The following is a 23836-nucleotide window of genomic DNA, read 5'->3' on the forward strand; positions in this document are numbered from 1 at the left end:
AGTAAACCAGATTCACCAAGACAGTGAAGGTGGGTGGCAGAGAAAATAAATAATTAACTGGAGAGTTATTTGTAATTGAGATGACAAATGTGAAACAGTCCATGGATTAGTCTTGTGGAGGACAATATCTTTTGAGTCAAACTATAAAGCACAGTTGAAACATGTTGTTCTGCTTCTGACAGTGATTGTACGTGATTATCTTGAAGTGCAAACTGATTTTGGAATTAGCAGTTTTGTTTGGAAATTAAATAGGGAAATGCAATTGACAATAACGGGTAATTTTAGGACTGAACAAAGTATATATTGTTGGCAGTAATATTACAAAATAAGATGGAATCACCTTTTCCACAGCAGTTATCTCTGTGGATTGAGTAACAGTAATTTGCTCACACTCCTTGATTATCAGCTGAGGTTTACTCTGAGCAGAGAGCTTGCAAAACATGCAATTACAAAAACAAAAACCACTAAAAGGGTTTGAAAGAGGTGGTCTCTGTGTTAGAAAGACTGATTACTGAAAGAAAAGGGCACAAGGCAGATGAATAAAATGGATGAGGCTTGAGGGACATGGAAATTGAAAGCAACTGAAAGTGAAGTCAAATACCTCCACGTGGGTGATAAAATCCAACCTTTAAAGCTAATGCTAGAAACATTCTTTTGTTAAGGGTAATAAGCAATTTATATTTGTGGACTGTACACATCAAAGCAAGCTTACAAGCTTACAGTGTATTGGAATCCTAGAAGTGCAACTGCACATACTATAGTAATATGGGTCAGTGTAGAAGACACTGGTCATACCAAGTTGATCCCAAACTACCTACATGCCTAGAATCTTCCCTTCAATAAATTTTGTTCACGTAGGCCTGAGAATGAGACCTGACCTAACTTTCTTGTAAGGCCCGTCATCGAATATCTGATATGAAGTGTACAGTGATTTCCTGCTATAGAACTACAAAAGAAAACATATAAATACAGTCCATATTTTACAAGCTGACTATCTAATTAAGTCCAGTCTTGAAGAGAATGCTTACCTTCAAACAGGGTTTAAATAACCCCTGGAAACTAATGATGAAGGCATAGTCCAAATGATGAACAGTGTGTTTATTGGCAAGTGCTTTACTATTCCTAAAGCTATACATGTAAATGTCACAGTATGATGAAGCCTTACTCTGTCATTTTGTGATGCAGGCAGTAACGTTGACGGACACTGATAGGTGGAGTTCTAGGGGCTCCAATTATCTCTTTCCTATTTAAACCCTAACCCTACTAACACACACGTCCAGAGTTTTTGAATTCCCTCCTCCTCCTTCCTCTTCCTCTTTCTTTCGTGTTGCCTTTGCATCCAGGCTCACTTCCCCGACCTCACGATGGCAGCGCCAACTTGACCCTTTCTGGGGAGGTTCTCAAAGGCGAGAACAATTTGCTTCCTTCTTGAGCAGCTTTCTCTACATTCTCAACCCCCCCGAGCAGCATCTCTCAAAGTGTTTCCTCCAGTCAGGGGTTCTTTCTCTTCCCCCTTGAGGGATTCATTCCCATTCAGTCTTGAGGCAGCGCCTCTCATTGAGTCAAGGGGCTATCTCCTCCTTTCTATCCCCTGAGGGCAGCGCAAGGTCTCAAGTGACCCTCAAGGAGTCAGGGGAGTCTTCCACTTCCCTTTCTATCCCCTGAGGGCCTAGCTCCCAGTCGTGAGGCAGCTCCTCTCAAAGTGACTCTCAACGAGTCAGGGGAGTCTTCCTCTTTTTTCCCTACCTCTGAGGGCCTAGCTCCCAGTTGTGAGGCAGCTCCTCTCAAAGTGACTCTCTGCGAGGCAGGGGTGTTCATGTTTTCATGCCCCAGAGGCTGCCAAGTCACCCAACCCAGTCGGCCACCTGGGCTCCCCCATGTGGTCCGGGTGCCCCTTTCTCTACTTTACTAACCTCTGCTTCTCCTCTTGAAATATGCTTCAAATATTCCCTGCCCCAATCACATCACATAGTCAAGACAAATGACAAATTATTTAGGGTAATCTCTAAAATATTTGTATTCACTAATATACATTTGTATAAGTAGAGGCAAATTTAGTTCACAGAGCTTGTAAAATTGTCATTTTAGCACAGGGTTTCAAGAACCTATAGTTTTCTTTCACTGAAAGGTTTCCACCAGAAACTTTCCAGTTTTGTCTTCACACCAAATATAATTCATAACAAATTAACAGTTATTTCTGATATCTCAATCTCCAATAATTTGTCTGGTTTGTGCACTCTTCTTTAGAAACAGCTAATTAATTCTAATGACTCCTGTTTGCCGATAAATTCCTTGGTGAGAATGTTCTGGCACAGTGCCTTATTGATTATCGTCAAATATGCAAACACTCAACTCGATCAGTTTACAAAAGCCCATGCTTAATACTGGTGAAATGATGTTCTTATAAAGTGCTTTAGGGTACTTCAATTTTAACTTACCTATATTTCTGTCATGTGAGAAAAGGCTAACCAACCACTGAAGGGCTTCAACATGAAAATAATGAAAGTAAAACCTTTCATGTCAAACAATTGTTTATTATTTATGATACAAAGGAAAGTGACAGGTTTTAAGCTGTTTAGAAATACACAAAGTGCAGCTTCACTGACCATACAGATATTGCTCTAGAGATTAATTACAGTTTTCAGTCTATAAAATTTAAAGCAACCTGTGCAGGTTAATCAGCTTTGGTTTCAAGGTCTTGAGTTAAAAGCAAGATTTTCATTACTTTAATCTGTTTATTTTGCGTATTTGAAATGTGTTTGTGTATGTGTTTTAAAACGTTTATCATCATTTCAGGTCACAAAGCCTTCTATGTCCCCAATAAAATGGGACAATCCCAGTGACGAAAAGTTTAACCACACATAGCATTGAAAAAACAACACAGCTCTGAACAGCTCTTTACAAGTGACCCTGGCTACCATTTCACAAAGTAAAGTAATAAAATTAGTGCGCCATATGTAATCTCAATTCAGAAACAAGCCCCGAAATGACAAATAATGCTACTTACAAAAAACGACAGAAGGTAAGTCACATTTTCCTTTCTAATAATGTTTTTTTCTTTGATGGCATTGTTCAAGGGGTACAAGTAGAGTGTTGAGGTAAAATTTATGTGATTTTATCATTTTTAATTGATTTTTTTAAATAACAGTTTAATACTGAAAGATTGTCAGCAACATTAAGCCATTACTCTGTACAATGTGCATATACCTACAATACATTGAGCTTTGGTCCAGCATTGATAAGATGAGCAAAGGCATTTTTATAGAGTTCTTTTTTCTTTTTTTTTTGGTAATAGCTTCATTGTTGAGCCTCTACTTGTCCACCATATAATCCAGACCAGTGTATCTGTTTTTAGTAAATTGTGGAATAGAGCAGAGAAAGAAAGGGGGGCAGAACAAAAATATATACAAAACAAAAACACAACCTTTTTGCAAATGCCTTCATTTGAAAGACAGCTACAGTACATGAAAGCTTGGTTGCTAAGGGAGAATATTTACCGTAACAACATAATGTTGTTTAAATGTGTTCATCATAACAAAAGGAACCAAAACCATGAATTGGGACAAAAGTGGGAGCATTGGTCACAATTTACAGCAATTTTGTGTAGCTTTACAGAAAATGAGTAACTTTGCAGGAAAGAAACCCCACTCTCCCCAATGTACTACAAAAGGAGCAACCTGATACTTAGGAAATAATGCTGACAGCAATTTTCTGACTTCTGAGTATTTACACAATGTTTTTTGCTATTCAGAAACTGAAATTATTGATGTGGCAATAGAATATTGCTGCATATCATAGTTTTGAAAAAGACAGATACTGAAATTAAACACTCAATCTCATACCTGCAGTTCTCTGTTGTCGAATATCATAGACGGCAGACGCAAATCGAAATCACAATTACATATGGCATTGAGTTTCAGTCTTGGCACTTTGATTTGGTTTTGTCATTTCATTTTAGCACTTCATGACAGGAATTTAGTTAATTTTGGAAATGTTTGGGGGGGTACTGGAAACATAAGTAACAGTGCTTTCAAAATGACTTGCATTTAAAAATGTAGTTTTTGAACCACTCACACCTAACCTGGAATCTGCAGCGCGGGTGAAATTGGGCAACTGCATGTTCTCCTCAAGAAACATGCACTTGTCTGAGCCATCCACCATTTTTAAACTTGAGAGATTCACAGCACTTTACAAGAAAATGGGAATTGAGTGGAATGAGTGATGTGGATCTCTCTGACAACAGTATCTAGAAAATACTAGGTGTCACTGAAGACCTACTTTAGATGACTCAGACCCAACCGACAGAGCTAGGTGGTCAGTTGTGGGATTCCTTGTCACAGATAATGACATCTCTAGATATGAACTGGTCATCTCTAGATTATAGGGCTCGGTCTGCACCCAGAATGAGAATGAATTCTTTGCTGGATGAGTCACTGTAAATGACTTGTAAAGGGATGATGATTGTAAGGGCATTTTTCTGTTTAGCTCAAATTCAGTTTCAAATGCAGCTCATGCAGGGCTGTTGTCTTACATAGGTCACTTCATCTGCAACAGAAAACTTCTTTGAGGGGAAAATTATACTTTACTTATGTTACAATAGGGCCCAAATACAAAAGGGATGAATTGTAACCCATTATATGTTTTACTCGACTGAACAGAAAATGCCAGATGTGCTCTTCTGGATTGTTTGGATGTCTAGTGGAGACCTCCAAAATGTGTGGAGGATATGTTACTGTGTGGACTTCCTGGAGGTCACTGGCTTGAATCCAGGCTATACCTCTTTCCCAGATAGCTTGGCAATGGAGTAAGACCTGCTAGGCTACCCAGCTGAAGGAAATCAGGGCAGTGTTGGTGCTAATAGCAGCTGTGCTCCCACAGTGACATGAGGCTTGCCCCTTTTCTCCTTGAGCTATAGTGTGAGAAACAAATGTTGAAATTCTAGGATAATGAATCCATTTGTTTCTTTAATTCTTCCAAATCTCTAGCACATGTGGTCAAGAAGGCTATTTTAAATTCCAAACCACTATACAGTACATATAGAGAAATAAAAATGAAAATCACCTAAAATTCTTCAAATTATAAATTTGATTTACTTTAATTGCTTTTGAAGTGTAAATGGAAATGATATTTCTCAAAGTTTTTGACCCAGGCTTGTCCCATCCTACTTCCTTTTAAGATTCACAATTGATGAAAACATAAAAGGCAAAATTTAAAGCATTGTTTTTACTGTCAGTTATTTTCCCCAGAAAAATGAGTAATACCATTTTTACTGTCATCTCACAAGGTGGTCATCCTGGAAGAAGTACTGACAGCAGTTATACCACCGGAATCCTTTTTTCACAAACCTTCACACATTTTCTACAGTGTAATATTATTTGGGTTGATTCAAGTTTTTTGTCTTTGTTCTTCACAATCAAGAAAAAAAGTCATACAGTAAGTTTCAAATGTGTGACCCTTAACATCATTTTAGATGAGGCTCTCAATAAGACTCGACTCTAGGTGCAGACAGCTGTTGTGTCAAAACATCTTGAAAAAGAAATGAACACTGTAGCGAATGAGTTTGGAAGTGTCACCCTAATATTTGTGTTATACATTTTTAGTAGAAATAATCTGGAAAATCATTAGGACAGGATAATGTTCTGTATAGCATTATGTAAATTAAACCAGTGTTTATGGGCTTTGTTCTTATTTGATTTAGTATCGAGTGGGATGTGTTTCAAAGTGATTTTATATCACACATAAAGACATTTGATGTGTTTATGTGACAATGTAATTTGTTCGAAGCTTTTTCAATTATTGGGAAATAAACCCAAGAAAAGGTGCTGTAGGCTCATGCTAGGATTTAACAGGCATAAATGTTAAAACAGACTTTTTCTTTTGAGACTTCCATACTCTTATTATGACTAAGAGAAGAACTGGGGCACCTATGAAAAAGTGACAGATGTATAATTGCTATGAGCAATCTTTGATAAATGAACTTTGTCAGCATTTGTTTACTAGCCTATCAACAAGAATCTTTCTGCTTTAGAAAACTAGTTAATGAAATGTCTTTTTAAATTAACTGACATGCACTGAGGATGATCAACATGTTTATTGTACTTTTCTGTGAAAATATATATACTGTAGTTCTACATAATGGGTACTTACATAGGATCAATATGCATCAAGTTGTGTATTGAAGAATATATTTCCTCTGAATCTGTACTTAGCATTAATAAATCCTTCAAAATCTGTATAATATAGTAAAGAACTGTCCAGTCTGAGATGTACAAGATAAATCCTCTTGAAATATTGATCAAAGAAAACTCTAAAGCTGACTTTCGATGGTTTGAAGACACTGGACTGCATTAGTTGGTGACATGAACATAAGGACTTATTTTAACATAAGGGTTTTTCAATGATGCAGTTATGTAATTGGCAGGAAAATCATTGGGGTATTTTCAGATTAAAATGAAATTGGGAAAGCATGGAACCTCCTCACATTTTGAAAATGCTTGTCATTTAAATCTTTCAATTTTTCCTCTTGTCCTTTGTAATTGTAGGGTATCTTATTTTATATTTATAAAAAGAGGGATCTGTAGAATCATAAATGTATATAAAACTAAACACTGAGGCATGAGAAGCACAAAGTTGGTTGAAGGCAATTAGATTGCATGTCAACAACTTCAGTGATGATGATGGCTATGAGTTTTTATGATCCTTGTTAACGCTGTACATTACAAAACAGGAATGCTGGAGTTTTGGGGAAAAGATAGATCAATCGGCTTTCTAATGACCTCTTTCTGCAGGGACCTGGTATCACACATACACTTGAAGTGACTTTAGAGCACAAACACAATCAATCAATAAGTCGCTCTATTAAATAAATAGGAACAAAAAGTAAAAAAAATGTCCTGGATAGGGTTCATGACCCAAGTATGATCTTCGTTGTGAATCTCTGATGTCCTTGGGCCCAGTATTCAATTCTTTGGCTATCAGGCTTTGGCAACAAAATATAATTGCTCTGCATACAGCCATAGCAGTAGTGTTGCATTACTCTGGGTAAATCGCAGTCTGGAGGATAAGTGGATGCAAAGCCTTTCTGTCTGTGGCTCCATTTCTAGAATTTCCTACATATTTAAGACCGGGCTCTTTTTCATTTGCTGTCTCAAACACATAAACACTCTTATAAAAAATAATAAATACCTGTACAATTTTTACAAATTTGAATAGCAAATTAAAAAGCACAGTGAATAACAACTGAGGACAAAATAAAAATGTGACATTTTGTTATCATAAATAAGTGGCATAAAATAATAGCACCCACAGGATGAATACAGCCAGTTTGAGGTTGTGTTTTAGATGTAAATAAATTCCAAAAAGAATATATACAATATATCTCTCTATATGGCACTCTAATTACTCACCTACGTATAAATTAAGACAAGCAAAAAACTAGTGTTCCAAGTGAAGTGCTGGCATAAGACCAAACTAAAATAAACATTAAAAAATGATATACTGTAATCCCTGTTCCAAAGGTAATCATTTGATTTTCTATCAGTACAAATGTAAAAATTGTTTAACACTTTTACACCCAAAGAAAAAAAAGAAAATAGGCTAACAATCTAAATTCAATGCAACATTTCATACTTTGGTTAGTAGTTTTTGTTTGTCTATTTTCTTTCGCATACTGAAATTTCAGTACAGAATCAGGTGCCTGAAAAGAATCCAGTTTCCACTCCACATGGCAGACTTTTCAGAAATCTTTTTAAAACAGGGCTTTTAAATATCTTTACACGTTTGTTCACAGAAATAGTACACTTTTTTATTTTTTGGTTTTGGTTAAGGTCCTTTCAAAGGTTGGTTTTAACAATCACACTCTTGCACAATAAGTGCTGTGTTTCTTGTCGTTGGTTGGTTGGTTGACTGGTTGGTTGGTTGAAAAATAGACCATGGTCAGTGGGGAATCCTACTGCCAATGAACAGCTTTCTGTCTTTACTTACTAGTGACCTCATTTGGAACCTTTTTAAGTCCAGAACTTCATTTGTTTCAGCTTCTGTTGCGTTTTGTTTAGGAATGCTCTTCTAGCGAGTCTGTCAGAGGATCCACTGGGACAGGTGTTCCAGATTCGTGTTGTTTTAAACGCTTTATTGTGTTTTTCAGCGCTTGCCTCTTGTTGCAAAACCAGACACGGACAACTTCCCGATCATAGTTCAGTTTTTCGGCAATTTCTGTCATTTCTTGCCCAGAAGGGTGCGTGTTCTTCTCAAAGTGGGCGTTCAAAATCTCCAGCGCTTGGGGGGTGAAAGATGTCCTCCTCTTGCGCTTTTTAGAGGGCTCACTGCCGATAAATTCTGTCAGGTTCTGCATTCCGGAGCGGTGGCGGGCCTCTGCCTCGGCCATCCATCGCTCCAGAACTGGCTTTATCTTCTGGGCGCTTTTTGGGGTGATGTCCAACTTCTCGAACCTGGCAGGATATAAAAGGCCAGGGTTCAGTTTGGCTGTCAGACTGCTAGCTATAGTGTTCTCTTGGGCTTCCTGTGGTAGGAAAAAGTGGCTTCTCAGGATGGTGTGTCTGGGGAAAATTGAGAGAGAAGAATCTTACTCAGGTGCTCTGCCAGGCGGGGACTTCCTGCCTGCCTTAGATACGGAGAGGGGTTTCCTTACAAGCTGCCAGCAGAGATAAAAGGTGATCAGGTTCAATCCTTTCAGCAATTGAAAGCATTTGAAAACCAAACCTCATCATCAACCTCAAGTAGAAAAAGTAGGAAAAACTGAGGTAGCACACTTACAGATTGAAATACGGCTATTTGAGGATGATGCCATCTTTGGTAAGTTTGAGGAGGACATCCATCTGATGATTAAATCACTCAAAACACCAATTGGTATGATATTTCCTGTCCAACAATGGATACATGACTATACTTCAAGTCAGACTGTTTTTTTTTTGCCTTTGGGCAGCCTATACATAAGGAAACCCTTCCATAGACTGGCAGAGATATGTAAAATGGACTAAGGAACAAACATAGAGCTGGTTTTTACTTCAGCATTTAAACAGACAAACTTCATTATTATTCCTGTTCACAACAAACAGTGCATTACAAGTTATCCAAAACAGATACAAAACACAAGCACTAACCAAATAAACAATATTAAAGAAGGCATAAATATCCCAAATATATTCTCACACACATAAAACATTTTATTTCAATAAAAAATCACATTGAAAACATTCTATACCCCCACCCTGCCCTTGAACCCCCTCAGCACACATGAGCCAGAAGAACTATGCCCTTCTGAAAAAGTCACATTCCATTCTAAGCCAAGTTGAATAAAGACACTTTGAATTCATATAACTCCAACTGTCATTAGTGGAGCACAAGGTACATTCTCATCACAATAGATAGAATCTGTAAATGACATTGTGTCTATGGTATAGCCCCTTCAGTTATTTATTCAAATAACTTTTTAACATATTTTGTAATATTTTTGTGTCCCTGAAAAACTTTTATATTAAATAATATTTCGAATGAATGTATTCCTTCCATTCAATCAAGTGAAGTCTATCAGTATCGGTTAAATAATACAATTATTTCAGTTTTACTGTACATACTGCAGGTTTGCAAAATGTGCCTGCTGCAGGAGCAATGTCCTCATTTTTGTCTTTCTTCTTGTATCTTTCTAAAACTAATGCTCAGCAAATTTAGTCTATAAACTTTTCTGTATTTAAAACAAAATCGAGAAAATTACCATAAATAATCAAAATGCAAAGACTTGAAACTGCATTGTGATGGAAATCTTGAGTGCATAATGTATGATTGCTACACATGGCAACGCTCAAAAACTCTATACTGTATGAGTGACATATGGAGCATAACAGAAATTCACAAGTGCCTTTTTTTTGCATTTGTGATGTCAATGGTTAAATTGTATTCATCTTAATAGTTGAGCATGATCAGTCACAATTCAGTTGAACTTAAAGACTTTCAAATATCAGATGGGATAAAGAAATGAGAGTATTTTTCAGTACTCATTTTCAGTATGTTGGACGCTAGTGTTTTGTTTTTTCCAGTATCGGTTTTCAGTGCCTATCAACAGCAGCAGTTCATAAGCCATGTGGATAAAGTTCTATCGAACCAACCAAACCAATTGAACACTGATGGACAGGGGGTAAGACTATATTGGACACGCTTCCGGAGGGTAATAACTGGCAGTGTCAGACTGTGTTTGCTTAATCTAGTTCTGCCACATGCCTTTCAGTACCCAGGGTGAGTACTAGTACAGAGGTGGTCCTAATTCAATAACCAGCAGCTGGAGTTTGCAAGTGTAAAAGAATTAACTACCATTGGTACCTGAGGGGAGAAACTGAAGCAGTGTGTTCGCACAGAGAAGATGAATGAGAATTACAATAAAACATCTGAAAATGAGCTAACAGCCGAGGTATCAGCTCAGACATTCAGAATACATATAAGAATAAATTCTCAGTTCGTTTAAAGCGAATAATAGAAAATTTTTTATAGTTTAAGATTTATTCATAATGATTAAAATATTAGTAACACTGGATACTCGGTAGTGATGGCTGCACATTTGTGTTAAAGATGATTCAAAATCATGGGAATAACACTGGAAGCATTTCCTTTTCATTTGTAAGACATTCTTGTAAAACATGTTGATAATCAGTTAATGACTACCATCAGCCCAAAATGTACATGAATCCTATTTTTAAAATTTATTTTGGGGTCTATGACTTGTTAGCAATTGTTGTGTTTTATGAATGAATTCTGGAACATTTTCAGAAGGGAAAAACCTCCTCCCCCCTTTTAAATTGTCACATTTTCTTTTGGTGACTAAAACAAGCAAGACCCTAAATGAGTTCAGCTTTGTAGACAGACCCCAGAACAATAAAAGGCTGTCCTTTAATTCAAAGACTTTGTTTATAAAGAAATTGATCTGATTTCTGTTTTTTAAGAATTTGATCTGTTTAGTTTTAAATACATTTTAAAGCTTATATGGTATAGCATATTCATTAAAACGTTTTCTTTATTTTTAAATTTACAAGACATGTTTCCTCAGATAGAGCACTTAAAAACAGAGAGGTATTAGATAAATCAATGCACATCATAGAGAAATGTTGTTTTCCTAATGCAGCTAACTACTGCTGCACAATATGTAATAAATTCTTTCTATATAGGAAACACTTCTATTAATGAAAAGCGAGCAAATGAGGAGATCGATTTACGTGCAGCACATCAACTGCCAGAGAACTACAAATGCAGGTGAAGGACATTTTTTAATAGTGAGTTGCTTGTTGCAACTGTTGCAAAACAGCGGGGTGGAGAAGGCAGGAAGGGGATCCTATAGTGCCTTTCTCTATCTTAAAACAATCGAAGCATTTTATGGGAAATCATCACTGAAACAGAAGCCACAAACTCTGTACCCCTTGCTGGTATTATTTATAACCCCCATCTTAAACGGCAGGGAAAGTACTCTGCCGTTCTGGAGGGAATACATTAACAAACATAAAGAGTCGGTAAAAAGACAGGACATTTCATGGATCAACAAGAGTGAAATCCACTTCAATGAGTTAGAAGTTGTTTTCCCGGCTTCACTGTGATGAGGCAAAGCTAGAAGTCAGTACCCAGGAGGAAAAATAAGAGAAACTCTCCTTTTTCCTCCTCTCCCTATGCTCTTAAAAGTGCACTTGCCAGCTCATGCATAAACATGCATTAAGTGTAGCCTGTGTTGATGGAGCTTAGTTATAACTGTTTAACCTTTTAAGCACTGAAGCACCGACATGGTCTCTTAACGTTAAAGAGTTATTATGCTCATTCGTTATGATACTGTATGCTTTCATTACCATAGGCACTGAGAAAACAACCAGCCTTAATGAAGCATACCAGGAGCTCACAAAGTTTTTATGGTAAAGTAGACGTGACTGAATATAATGCTTTGCAATGCTGTGTTTTTATCTGAAAAATGAAATTTATAACATAAAATAAAAATGATAACATTGGAAGAAACAAAAAATGAATGGAGAATAATTTAAAACAATAAACGAGTATTGGAAACAATTGTTTTTGTTGCATTTTTATTGCATCTCAGTATATAATACATTATTAATGCATGTGCATTTCATTGTGCTGCTTAAAAAGGCATCCCGCAGAAGAGAAATTATAGGCAAAGCACAGCAAAACAAAGTCAGACTTGTATGGCAACCATGACTAACATGGCCGAACAGAAAGAATGTAAAGAATGGATAAATGATCAGGAGCAAATTAAATGAAATAAAGGTTGTGTTAAAAATAAATTAAAAGCAAAACATAATTTAAGAGATAAAAGCTTAACAACACAAATAATCTATCATTTATAAATTTACAATTGCGACTCTGTTGTTATAAATTAGGTCTCATGTTCTTGGTGGTTGGAATGATTTGCTTCAGTTCTGCATCTTAAAAGACAACAATAAATTATTTGCTAAATTTATTCACTGGTCCTTCCCTTGTAATGATTAATCTAATGAGAGGATCCTAACATAGAATAAGACATTAAACATTAATGGCATTAAATGCTTCACTACATTTTCAGCTCCTTAAATATGACTCCTGAAATATGTGAAGCATCACTGAATCAATCATCCCTTATTACGTCTAATCGGCCTAAAGGGACTGACACAATTTAAAAAATGAACTCAATGGTTTGATCTCTGGTATGAAAATAATATTAGGTTTAAAAAGGCACATTTAAAGGTAAATCTGTGAACAGTTTATTGCCTAACAGCTTCATATGAGTTTTTGCGATTTGTTTAATACAGTAGATGTGTTATTACTGGCTATAACTGCAAAATTTTATAGTATGCTTTAAAGCCATGTTACAAACAGGAAACCTTGTGACTTTCAGAAATCCAAAACCACTTAACTGTACAACCAATAACTAAAACAGTCTGATATCCTAACAGTTAAATAACACTGCTCTGTCCTGGCAAAACAGACAAAAATTGCAGCAAAAGGCCAGATGCAAAAACATTTGCTGTTCCAAGCTTATGCTTCCATTATGATATTTTAATGTATGTTATAAATATTTGAATGACATTACACTTTTAATATTTTATGTGTGATTTTAAGACTTCTGCACTAGTTCTAGGTCTGCCTCATAAGAAAATGGTCAACTCCTCCAAGCATTTTCAAATTTTATATACTCGTTGATGTTGCTGTACTAAAAATTTTAACAGCACATTACATTATGTCAAATAAATAGGGCAGGTTATCAGCAGAGAAAGTGTATTTAAAAAACAAACAAACATGCATTTACATAAAAGACTAAATCAAAAAAAAAAACTGTTGACAGCCACTGCTTGTTTTAGTTTGCCCTTTCCTGTTGCATAGGAAAGGTAGTGTGATAAAAGATTAGGTTTGTAGTATCACATTTAGTACTTGTCTTCTTTATGAGATTACAGAGGCTGGTTTTCCAAGCATTCTGCGCCAGTATGTAAACTGTAAAGGAAGAAGGCGTCTGTACCTGAAGAAGGCTCCATGACTACCAAATTGTTTTTTCTACTCTTCTGCATGTAACCCAATTGTTTGTCTATGTTACTAACTTAACTAACTCACTTTTCTGACTGCTTTATCCAATCAGAGTCATGGGGAAGCTGGAGCCTATCCCAGCAAGCAATGGGCACAGGGCAGGATACACCCTGGACAGGATGCCAGTCCATCATAGGAACACAGACACTCACAACAGGAACAATTTTCCCAAAAGCCAATTAATCTACTGTGCCTTTGGATTGTAGGAGGAAACCAGCCACCCACAGGAACATTGGGTGAACATACGAATTCTATGGAGATACTGTGGTACCCCAGAAATTGAATCCAGGGCCCAAACACTGCAAAGCAGAAATGCTAACCACCGCACCACTGTGCCACCCCACTACTATTTCAATTTCAAATTAAATAACATATTTTTTAGCTTGGTAACAGAACGGCTTCTTCAGTTTTTAAACTCAGCTGAAATGTTCTACAACAATCACACAGAGCACAAGTGAATGAAAACTGAAACAAAACCCTCAATAATGAGAGACCTTCAATGACAGTCTTAATGTACAGTATAAAACTGAGTGTGTAACTTTCATTCCATCTACCTGTATTTCTAATTAAAATAACCTAATACTAAATTAAAATTGAACATTTATCATAAGAAAGGTGAGAACAATTTTAGCAATAGCCATGGATATTTGCATTTATTTTGGTTTACTTTTTCATTACTTTCCCATGAAAGAATTTGACTAATATATGGTAAATAAATAAGGGCTTACTCAGTTTGATTTAAGATTTCTATTATATGCTGTTTGTATAATTATTTTATTTTATCTATGACTGTAATACTACAAAAGTGTGTGCTTAAATGTTGCAGCATCATAAACAAAGCATTAGTAGCTTATAACCATACTGTTCCAATATTGTTGTTTTATGTTTGAATGTTGTTTTAGAAAGAGAAATGTAAGTCATCAGTCTTAATTTATTCAAATTATTAAAACACTTTTGTTCTCTGCTAAACCAAGATGATAAACCTTCATGCTTATTTCATGCTTCATGCTTATTATAAGACTGTGGTCAGTCTAGAGTCAATTAGTAAATGATGGAAATGGAAGCCAAAAAAATCAGAAACAACAGTGCTATAAAGAAAGCCCATGTACAGGTATGTTTAGTGTAAAAATGTGACTTAACCACTTGTTCAAATAATGTGATTAAAAATAACTGGAAAGTATACTGGCACATACAGTACAGTACACAATTGTTAGCACACCGCTGTGGCAGATTTGCTGTGAGAGTTACTATTGACATGAAACCTCCATCAGGTTGCCTGCAGAACCCTTCAGTTGAGGTGTTTCATAACATTATTTCAAAGATTCACAGATCGTTTATCCATAAATTTCATTTAGCTGACCTCTAGACTGTAAAAATGGACAAAAAGCTCATTTTAAATAAAAAAAAACACAATGCAACTTTAAAAACAACACAGACGTGCTTGGTTTTGGTATTGGAGCTGCTGAAGGGGCTGCAGTTTTCTGACGCTCTGCACGAGAAGGAGAGATTAGCACAGGACATGTGTGTTTGGTGTGAGCCCAGTTTACCTGCAGATGGCTGACTGACTGTATGCCGGGCCTTCTGTGGCACTGAGAGCCTGTCCCACCTGAGTCTGTGTCAGCCCCAGCGACAGGCGGCGGATTTTAAAAGCTTTGGCAAACTCTCGGATTTCCTCCAGATTCACCCCGTCCACTTCACTGGGAGCTGTCTGGGGATCTGCAACACAAAGATCACATCAATAACTCTGGAGCTGAGCCAGAACATAACAACTTTGAAGACTTTTATCAGACCTGCAAAACTGGCCTCCCTGTCTGTAACTTCAGCAATGTTTCGCAAATTATTTCTAAATGGAGGTTAAAAGAAATATTCTTAATTGCCTTTTCCGGCTCTGTTTTCTTTTGTTTGCAGCATGAACCAGTTTCAGAATATGATCAACAAATGTTGCTTTCGAGTAAACTGATTAAATATTCTGCATCTCTACACATCTAGGATACAGACAGATCTTATGTTTAAAATCATTCACAAATGAATTCAAATTTGCAACAATAATATAATTATTATCCTTACATAATTAATTAATCACACTACACTATCTACTGTAGTGTGACTATTGTAATTAGCAATATATTGTTAAATTATAATTACTGCAAATGTCCAACCAAGTGCTTTAAATGATATATTTCCTTATGGAATCTATTCAAATAAAGAAATAAGTTTAAAGGAAAGAAAAAACATGCTTCTTGGCATTTGTTTCAATGTGAGCACCTCACATTCGAAAAAAAAATGCTTGCCTTATTGTGCTAGCTTCAGAAAGGAAGGAGTACAATCTGGAATAAATATTTTTACAATTGAGCTAATACAGTGGTTAAATAGAAGTCACCTAACATACTGTAAAGGTAGTTTGTCAATGAATGAAACCATTAAAGTGCTACCACACATCATTCATAACATTTTGGAAGAATATATCATTGAAAAACTCTAATGGATCCTTAATAACATGCAATGTGGGTAATTCTTGTGAGAAATTGCTATATTGCTATGCTGCTTTCATCAATGTCTCCTTTCTAACCCCCTCAAAAGAAATAATCCACTTAAATGTATATGTCAGTAATTCAACCTGAGTTGTTTCTGGTCACATTTTCTGTTTTCTGTTTTCTTCAGATGCAAACCATGCAAAAATTAATCTGTGCTTGCCATCTGCCACAATCATGTCTTTCAAAAGCTAGGATGGTGACCCAGTGTAAAATCAAGTTACACTTCTAATGCTGATAATACACAAATGCCAATGTTACACTGGCAGTAATTTACAGTATTTTACATTTCCTAAGACATTTTTAGTTAAAACATTGTTTGACCTTATCTAAGATTCAAATCTTTTTCAAATAAAGTTGTAGAAGTACACAAGTACTGTATAACATTCATGTTAGTACATTTTTAAAGAAAGATTCGTTCATGTGTATTTAACATAAAATCAATTGGAAATCATTGCTACTGCAGTCCATCTCCTTAAATTACTGATGCTCACTTTCCATCCTGTGTGGAAGAAACATGGGCCCATACAGAATTCCATGCTCATTCACACTCTCCCATGGATGTCTACACATCTCAGCACTGCATATTTTGCAGACATGATTAATCAATATGTGGTCTGTTTATTAAATGCATTTTTTTAATACTGAATGCATCTGGTTTCACACCTTTTTACTGTTTCTTCTCTTGTTTCTAAGGGTTTGTCATGTGGGAGCAATGTGTTTTGAACTTGGATAACAATGTTATTCCAAGTTACAAAGATGTGCCTAGAATTAAATTAACTGAATACATAGAGTGGTTGTAAGTATTATGTATGTTGTGACTTAAGAAAGTAGCCCATTGGCAAAACCTATGAGCTTATCAAAGCAGCGTTTTTTCTGTGGAACACCACTGCATAAGATCTTTCAGAAAGAGTCGAAAAGGGTCGTTTCCCTTTGCCATCTGAAAATTCTGTGGTCTGACATTGTTCAGTTTCACAAAATTGTTTATTAAATTTGTGCTCTTGCTTTGTACGGCTAGTTGTGTATTGATCATAATTTTATAGCTTTGCCTATTAATGTTTCGATAATTGAATTAGCAGTGGCAGATGGCATTGTCTTACTAGTAAATTGGGATGGCAAAATTAACTTTTTTTAAAAAGGGAAAAAGGGAGCTGTTATTTCTGTGTTATCTTTTGTAAAACAAGTGTTTCTCTTATTAGTGACATTAAAGAATGCCTCAGATATAATTAATTTTCTTCCTAATTACAGGGCTTAATAATAAAAACATCAGTTGACATTAAAAATATTGAGAATATGACAACAATCGAAGAATAAATTGTACACAACTTTTACAGTCTTCTTTATCCTCATAGTGAAGATAGTATTGACACATTCCATCTGCATTATATTTCTTTGAATTTTGCATTTACGTATAACTATTGCATTTTAAAAATAAATGCTGCATGTGGCAGCAAAAGTGATACAGTTCTAAATGTAATGTAAATATTTATTCAGATTAATTTCTGTATTCATAGATTTAACTATTTGCACCAAACATATACTACTTATATGCATACAGTATATAATTAAACATAAGAACACTCATGGGCACTACACATGAATAATATTGTATAGACCTTCTCAAAAGACCATGCAGCAGAAAACATGTCCTCCTCAGAATATTCTGCCACAAAACTTAGACAGCTCAGGTCAAGCTACTGTTAAGTTGACAGTATCAGTGTGAAAACCTCCTAACATTCTTATTTCCAATGTTACCATTTACATTTATTCTGACAATCCTAAAATCCTAATATTGTTGAGGTATTTTAAAAAGACCCTATTAAAAACTTAGCATCTGCAAGATGGCAAAAAGCAAAGTTAAAGAATAGAGCGATAGTGGTTCTTGAGAAATGTCTTCTATTTGCCCACTGTTGACACCAAAATCTCACATTTTGACTGTAGTCATTCTTTAAAATTCTCTCAAATTCAAAGAGCTTTAATGCCATGATCAATAAATTACTATTGAAAGACTGTGTTCATCAGGCTGTGACAGGAGATCACATACTGGACTGCCAGCTTCCTTCCCCTCCCCCAGTAAGATTGATAGCTGTTGTGATTCTGGCAGGTGTGGGATATCTGGGATTGGGTTTGTTATTTTCAAAAAAGAATGTTTGTCTAATCCCATTTATGCAGTTTAACAGAAACTGAATCTCTGCCTGTCTTCTCTCTGCACATTTTTTAAGAACTTGTGTGTATTGCCATTTTAATACCTTGTGTTTTGTTTGTGTGTACAGTATGTCTCAGTGGGTCAGATTGTGTTGTTTGTGCTCTCTTTCAGTCATGACAGAATTGCTCTTACTTGACTTCAAATATCCAGTCCAATGGATTGGATATTTCAATGAGTCATCATTTTAAATGACTAATTTTGATGAGCTAAAGTTCTCTGGCTGGGGGTCTCCTCACCATTCCAGGCTCAGAAAATTTTTTGTATCTTCTCTCATAGAGCCACTTGTGTTTCCTGTAGACTACATGTTACCGTACTCTGTGAAACAGTAAAAATGTCTTCCTTCTTACAGGGTAATTTTGGACTGCAATGATTACACTTTATTGACTTACTGTACACTACTGCTTAACTTACTTTAAGGCTTACTGTTTAAAAGAAATGACTCCTCATTGTTTTCACATGGCTTTTTCTCAGTTACTGTAGTTCAAATTCTGAAACTGCAGCTTTCTGCAGATAATTATATCTGCTGTTTAACTTTTGAGATGGACATTATCCTTTTTCTATGACAGTTTGTTGAAAGGCTTAATTTATAGAAGGACTGAACATTTACTGATGGGCCACATATTTTTGGTCATTGGTGTGTACAGCAATCTTTCCCCTGTTTACAGTTTAGTTTAATTATTCTATTTTCATTGAAAACTCTTAACACTGTACAGCCGAAGAAAACACTGGACCTTTGATAACAGGCATGGCTCTGACCGACAAACACCCGCCTGGCTGGTGTCCATAAGGATCTATGAGAAACTTTCAATGTGTGGCAATTTTTATTTTTAATCTGATGTCCCTGTTGGAGAAAAATCAAGAGAATCAGGCTCAAGGTGAAGAAATGCCACAGAGAAGGTAAAAGGTAAATCTTACTAATATGAAAAATAAATTCCAGAACAGAAAAAACAAAAAGAAGGAAATCTACTATTGAAAGGATCAAGTCACACATCTATGACAGCATTGAAAGCATATACTATACATGGAGGAAGTCTGGCAAAACCTGCCAGTTTTATACAACACAAACTGTGATTATTACTGTGTTATACAGTGGTGTTATACAGTTAGAGTTATACAGTTGTGTTATACTCCATCCATCCATTTTCTAACTGTTTTGTCCAATGCAGGCTCACAGAGGAGCTGAAGCCTATCCTGGCAAACAACAGGCGAAGGGCATGATACACCCCAGACAAGATGACAGTCCATCTCAGGGCATATATTAAACTCCTCCACTTGAATCATTATCTTTCTTCACTTAAATTTGTTGAAAGACAACAAAGTCAAAGCTAAAAATAAGCAACAGCAACAGCACAATTTATTATCCAGGAAGGCATACAGTTCAGCTCAAATACCAAACTATCCGACAACCATGAATTTCATAGGAAGACTTTACCAAGTAATGTTTTCTTTTCATGGAGACCATACTTTCCTAGAAAACAATTTGAAATCTGCTCATTACTACCAACCCACTCTATCTACAAGCTGCAGGTGGGCAGCTGGTCCTCTCAAGTAAATCACTAGAGCATATTTAAATTGTCAGGACCATTTGTTGTTTAGCTCATGCAAAATGTCACAAGTAAAACTAGAACAGTAACTATTTGTTAAATACCTCATTGTTACAACCCTCTCTCCACCTGCACACATGAATAAATATCATAAATATCATTGTGGTTAACTTTTCTCCAGATTGATCATTTCCCACGAGTGGAATGCTTCATATTTTAAGAGCTCAATTTCAGACAATTTGAAAATTTAAATTTTGTCTTTCTTTGGAGAGGACTGAGTTTTCCAGCAAAATTGTCTCAGGGTGAATCTACCGTACCACTTTTGACCTGCGGTTTTACTGTTTTCTGCTGAACATGTCTGCAGATGTGACATTTATGAGCCCAGCTGGGGTTTAGGTGTTGAAATGTTTCTCTTGTAGCTAATTTAAAACAGAGCTAGAGAATGGGAACGAGTTCCAAAGCAACGCTTGTCATGTCTACCCACTGTGTAATAGGCTAGTTCAGCCTCAGCAGACGGCCACACCTCTTCCACCTGTCAGTCAGGGCCAGTTGATACGGGAACACAATCAGACAGGAAACTGGCTTCACCTGTGGGTAATCTCCTCCTCAAGCAAAGCAAAGTATTGAAGGTCGGACTGAGCAGTCCTCTGCGCTCTGTTATACAAATTTCACTCTGTGCCTTTCTAGTCCTCACTTCTCTGTATCCCTAGTTCCCTGTCTTGTGTGTAACGAATATGCCCCTGCGTATAACAGGGATCTCAGTCGCCTAGGCTGGGGGACCTCTCCTTTAGCTCAGCTGGCAAATTCCCTGTTGCGTGACGCCGGAGACCCAGGTTCACGCCCAGGCACTGAGGGACAAACTGGCAGGGCAGGAGCGGCGAGGGCAGAAACCCCAAGAACCATTACATATGGTTTGTATGGATTCTGGACCTTGGAATATTTTTGACCTCATCTTTCCCTTGGGGACTTGTGACTTACATCTGCTACGAACCTTTCTGCTTCGTCCCAACCTTGGCGTTTGTATTTCCCTCTTGTGTTTTCATTTTGTGTCACCTGGCTTTGGATCCTGCCTGCTACAGCCACGGATCAGGACTGTGTTTGTCTGCCTTTTTTCTCTCACACCTCTCCACCTGCTGTTTCCTGTTCTGCCTGTTTGGCCCAGCCTGGGTTCATCTAAGGACCCCTAGGGGGTGCTCTTTTACACCCCCATAAGCAGTGGTACATTACAGTATAACAGAGCCATATTCTGATCCCAGCGGGCCAGGATGAGGTTTTCTAGCTCCAAACAGTACATCTTTATATCACCTACTGAAGCTACAGCTGAGCTCACCCTTGATCAACAAGCAAGCTGATGTTCAGAATTTATGTGACTCCACGGCAAATCTGAAGTTCGGTGATGGTTCCACTGAACTTTTTCCAGACATTTTGCCCACCCAGACCACTGCTTTATGCCACCTTAAGCAGCGGTACATAACAACATTAGATATATGTCTTAATGACACTGTTTAATTTTTTCATTGGCAATAAGGCAATAAGAAGCACTATAAATGAAAAAGAGTATTCATGCTCATGAATGTAAGGAATGTACGGAATCTATATCTATTTGGGTCAAAATTCTAAAGGATTAGTGTTACGTTTAGACCACCAAAGGCAGATGCTGACTATAATACAACCATATACAATGGAATTAAGAATTTATTAAGAAATAGTTTTAATGGGAGACTTTAACTTTCACCACAAAGACTGGGAAAAACCTACAGAAATATTAGCAGCAGAAACTAAAATGCTAGACAGTTAGTCAGAGCTCCTATAAGAAAAATTCTCACATAGATCTCAGGTTTTTTTAAGAAATAAAAAGTGAGACAAACAGACAAATGAATGACTAGGAAACTGTAATCATAATATGGTGTGTTTTGGAGTATATTTTGAAACTGTACAGGTCCAAAGCAATTTTGCTGAAAGCAGTTTTTAAAGGAATAAGACAGAGTTTAATAGAAGGATTAAGATATGAAATTAGTGGATAACAATACTAAACAAAACAGATTCTGCCTTAAGCATGGAACTATTAGTTGGAAGCCATTGACCCAACCTTTCCAACAGTCACTCAAGACAGGAGTAGTACCCATGAGCTTGAGAACTGCGGCTGTAGTATCCATCCATAAGAATGATGATATAAATGAACAAATTAATTATTCACCAATAAATCTGACTTCTATTACATGTAAAGATATGGAAACAATTATTAGAACTAAACAAAAAGATTACCATAATGGAAATTAGATACAAGGGTATAGTCAGAATGGATTTAGCAAGCAACAATGGATACACACAGAGCATTATATATGGTATATTTAGAGTTTCAGTAGGCTTTTGATAACGTTCCTTGCAGACAGACATTCAGGAAAATGTGCATGTTTGTATTGGGAGCTGGTTAATAAAGAGAAAATGTAGAGTACACGAGACTTCAAGGGTGAAGTTTGGATACCAAATCAGAAGAATTAGCAAATACTGTAGAATCAAATTAAAAAAGTTTGAGATACAATTCAAAACTGGATAAACACCTTGCAGATTACTTTCAATGTAATAATAATAATTTCTGGACACTCCACTCAAAGCGCTTTACAGGTAATGCCAATGTGCAGCATCCACCTGGATGATGCGACGGCAGCCATAGTGCGCCAGAACACTCACCACACATCAGCTATCAGTGGGGAGGAGAGCAGAGTAATGAAGCCAATTCATAGATGGGGATTATTAGGAGGCCATGATCGGTAAGGGCCAATGGGAAATTTGGCCAGGACGCTGGGGTTACACCCCTACTCTTTTCGAGAAATGCCCTGGGATTTTAAGTGACCACAGAGAGTCAGGATGCAGATAGCATGCAGATAGCATAAAAATGGAAAACACTGAGATAGAAGACGTTTCTTATGTTGATGTCAAAAATCTTCTAGACAATGTTACGAAGCAATTTAAAGGCAAAATGTTAGGATATATGGTTTAAAGCATAGAATTGAATTAAATAATGTTATATTAAAAATGTATAATGCACTAGTAAGGCCTCATTTAGAATACTGTGTACATCTTTGGTCACCATGTTATAGAAAAGATATTGCTGTTTTGGAAACACCAGAGAACAGCAAACAGATACATTCCAGTACTAAATGGAATGTCTTAAAACAGATAATTGAAGGAACTGAAACATTTTAGCCTTAAACAGAGAATATTACAAGGGGACCTGTTACAAGTATTAAATGTCCTGAAAGGCATTGACAAAGTTAACCAGAGAACACAAGTGGATACTAAACTAAAGTGCATTTACATGCTGTTATACTTGTTTCTTTCAGGGAACAGTTGAATGAGATCACTTAGCTATTAAACACCACATGGGTTAGATGGGCCACAAATCGCCTCCTCTCTTTTGTAACTTTTCTTATGTTCATAAAAATATGATCTGTTGTTGACTTATTTGCATTCTAAGAATGGCATAACACCAGAGCTTATCCTAGCTACCATCATGTCAACAACAAAACAATTAGAATGGGTCAAACTCCCAGAAAAGTTGATACAGATCTATTTATGCAAATGGGATGATTGAGCCAAACAAAATAAAAGTACAATGTTGAACCATTATTGGGACCTAGAACCCACATCCCTCTGGCAATGAGTTTAGAGATTTAACCAACACTTGACACTGCTCCTAGTGACTGCCCTGAATCTCATCACTAATAAAGGCTTCACAGAACTGCACTGAGCTTCCCTGTCCAGGACAGTAAGTTAAATAACTGTGACTCATGCCAGTCAAATTCTTCCTGATTTTCCACCCAAAACAAAAGCTTTGTTACAGTGGGTCAACCGTAAGCATCACTTGTCATGAGTTTTAATTACTCTCAGAGATATCTGTCTCTTCTTTGGCTTGGACTTGAAAATCAACATATCCTTGTTTAACTTTCCAGGCCAACTTTTGAAATATCTGTCAGAAATGCCACTGGGAACAA

At 36.6% G+C, this 23836-nt stretch overlaps 1 protein-coding gene across 1 annotated transcript in view; it reads right to left on the bottom strand.

Moving 5' to 3' along the window:
* Positions 1-8050: 8050 nt before the first annotated feature.
* Positions 8051-23836, bottom strand: part of pou6f2 (POU class 6 homeobox 2) — a 155538-nt gene continuing 139752 nt past the window's right edge. Inside the window, exons 8-9 of the mRNA XM_088919152.1 lie at positions 15108-15276; positions 8051-8555 (exon numbers count right to left, since the gene is read on the bottom strand). Coding sequence (XP_088775278.1) covers positions 8051-8555; positions 15108-15276 — 674 coding nt within the window. The remainder of the gene's footprint in view (positions 8556-15107; positions 15277-23836) is intronic.

This window comes from Atractosteus spatula, chromosome 6, assembly GCF_055471065.1.
Source record: "Atractosteus spatula isolate fAtrSpa1 chromosome 6, fAtrSpa1.hap1, whole genome shotgun sequence".
NCBI classification, from domain to species: Eukaryota; Metazoa; Chordata; class Actinopteri; order Semionotiformes; family Lepisosteidae; genus Atractosteus; species Atractosteus spatula.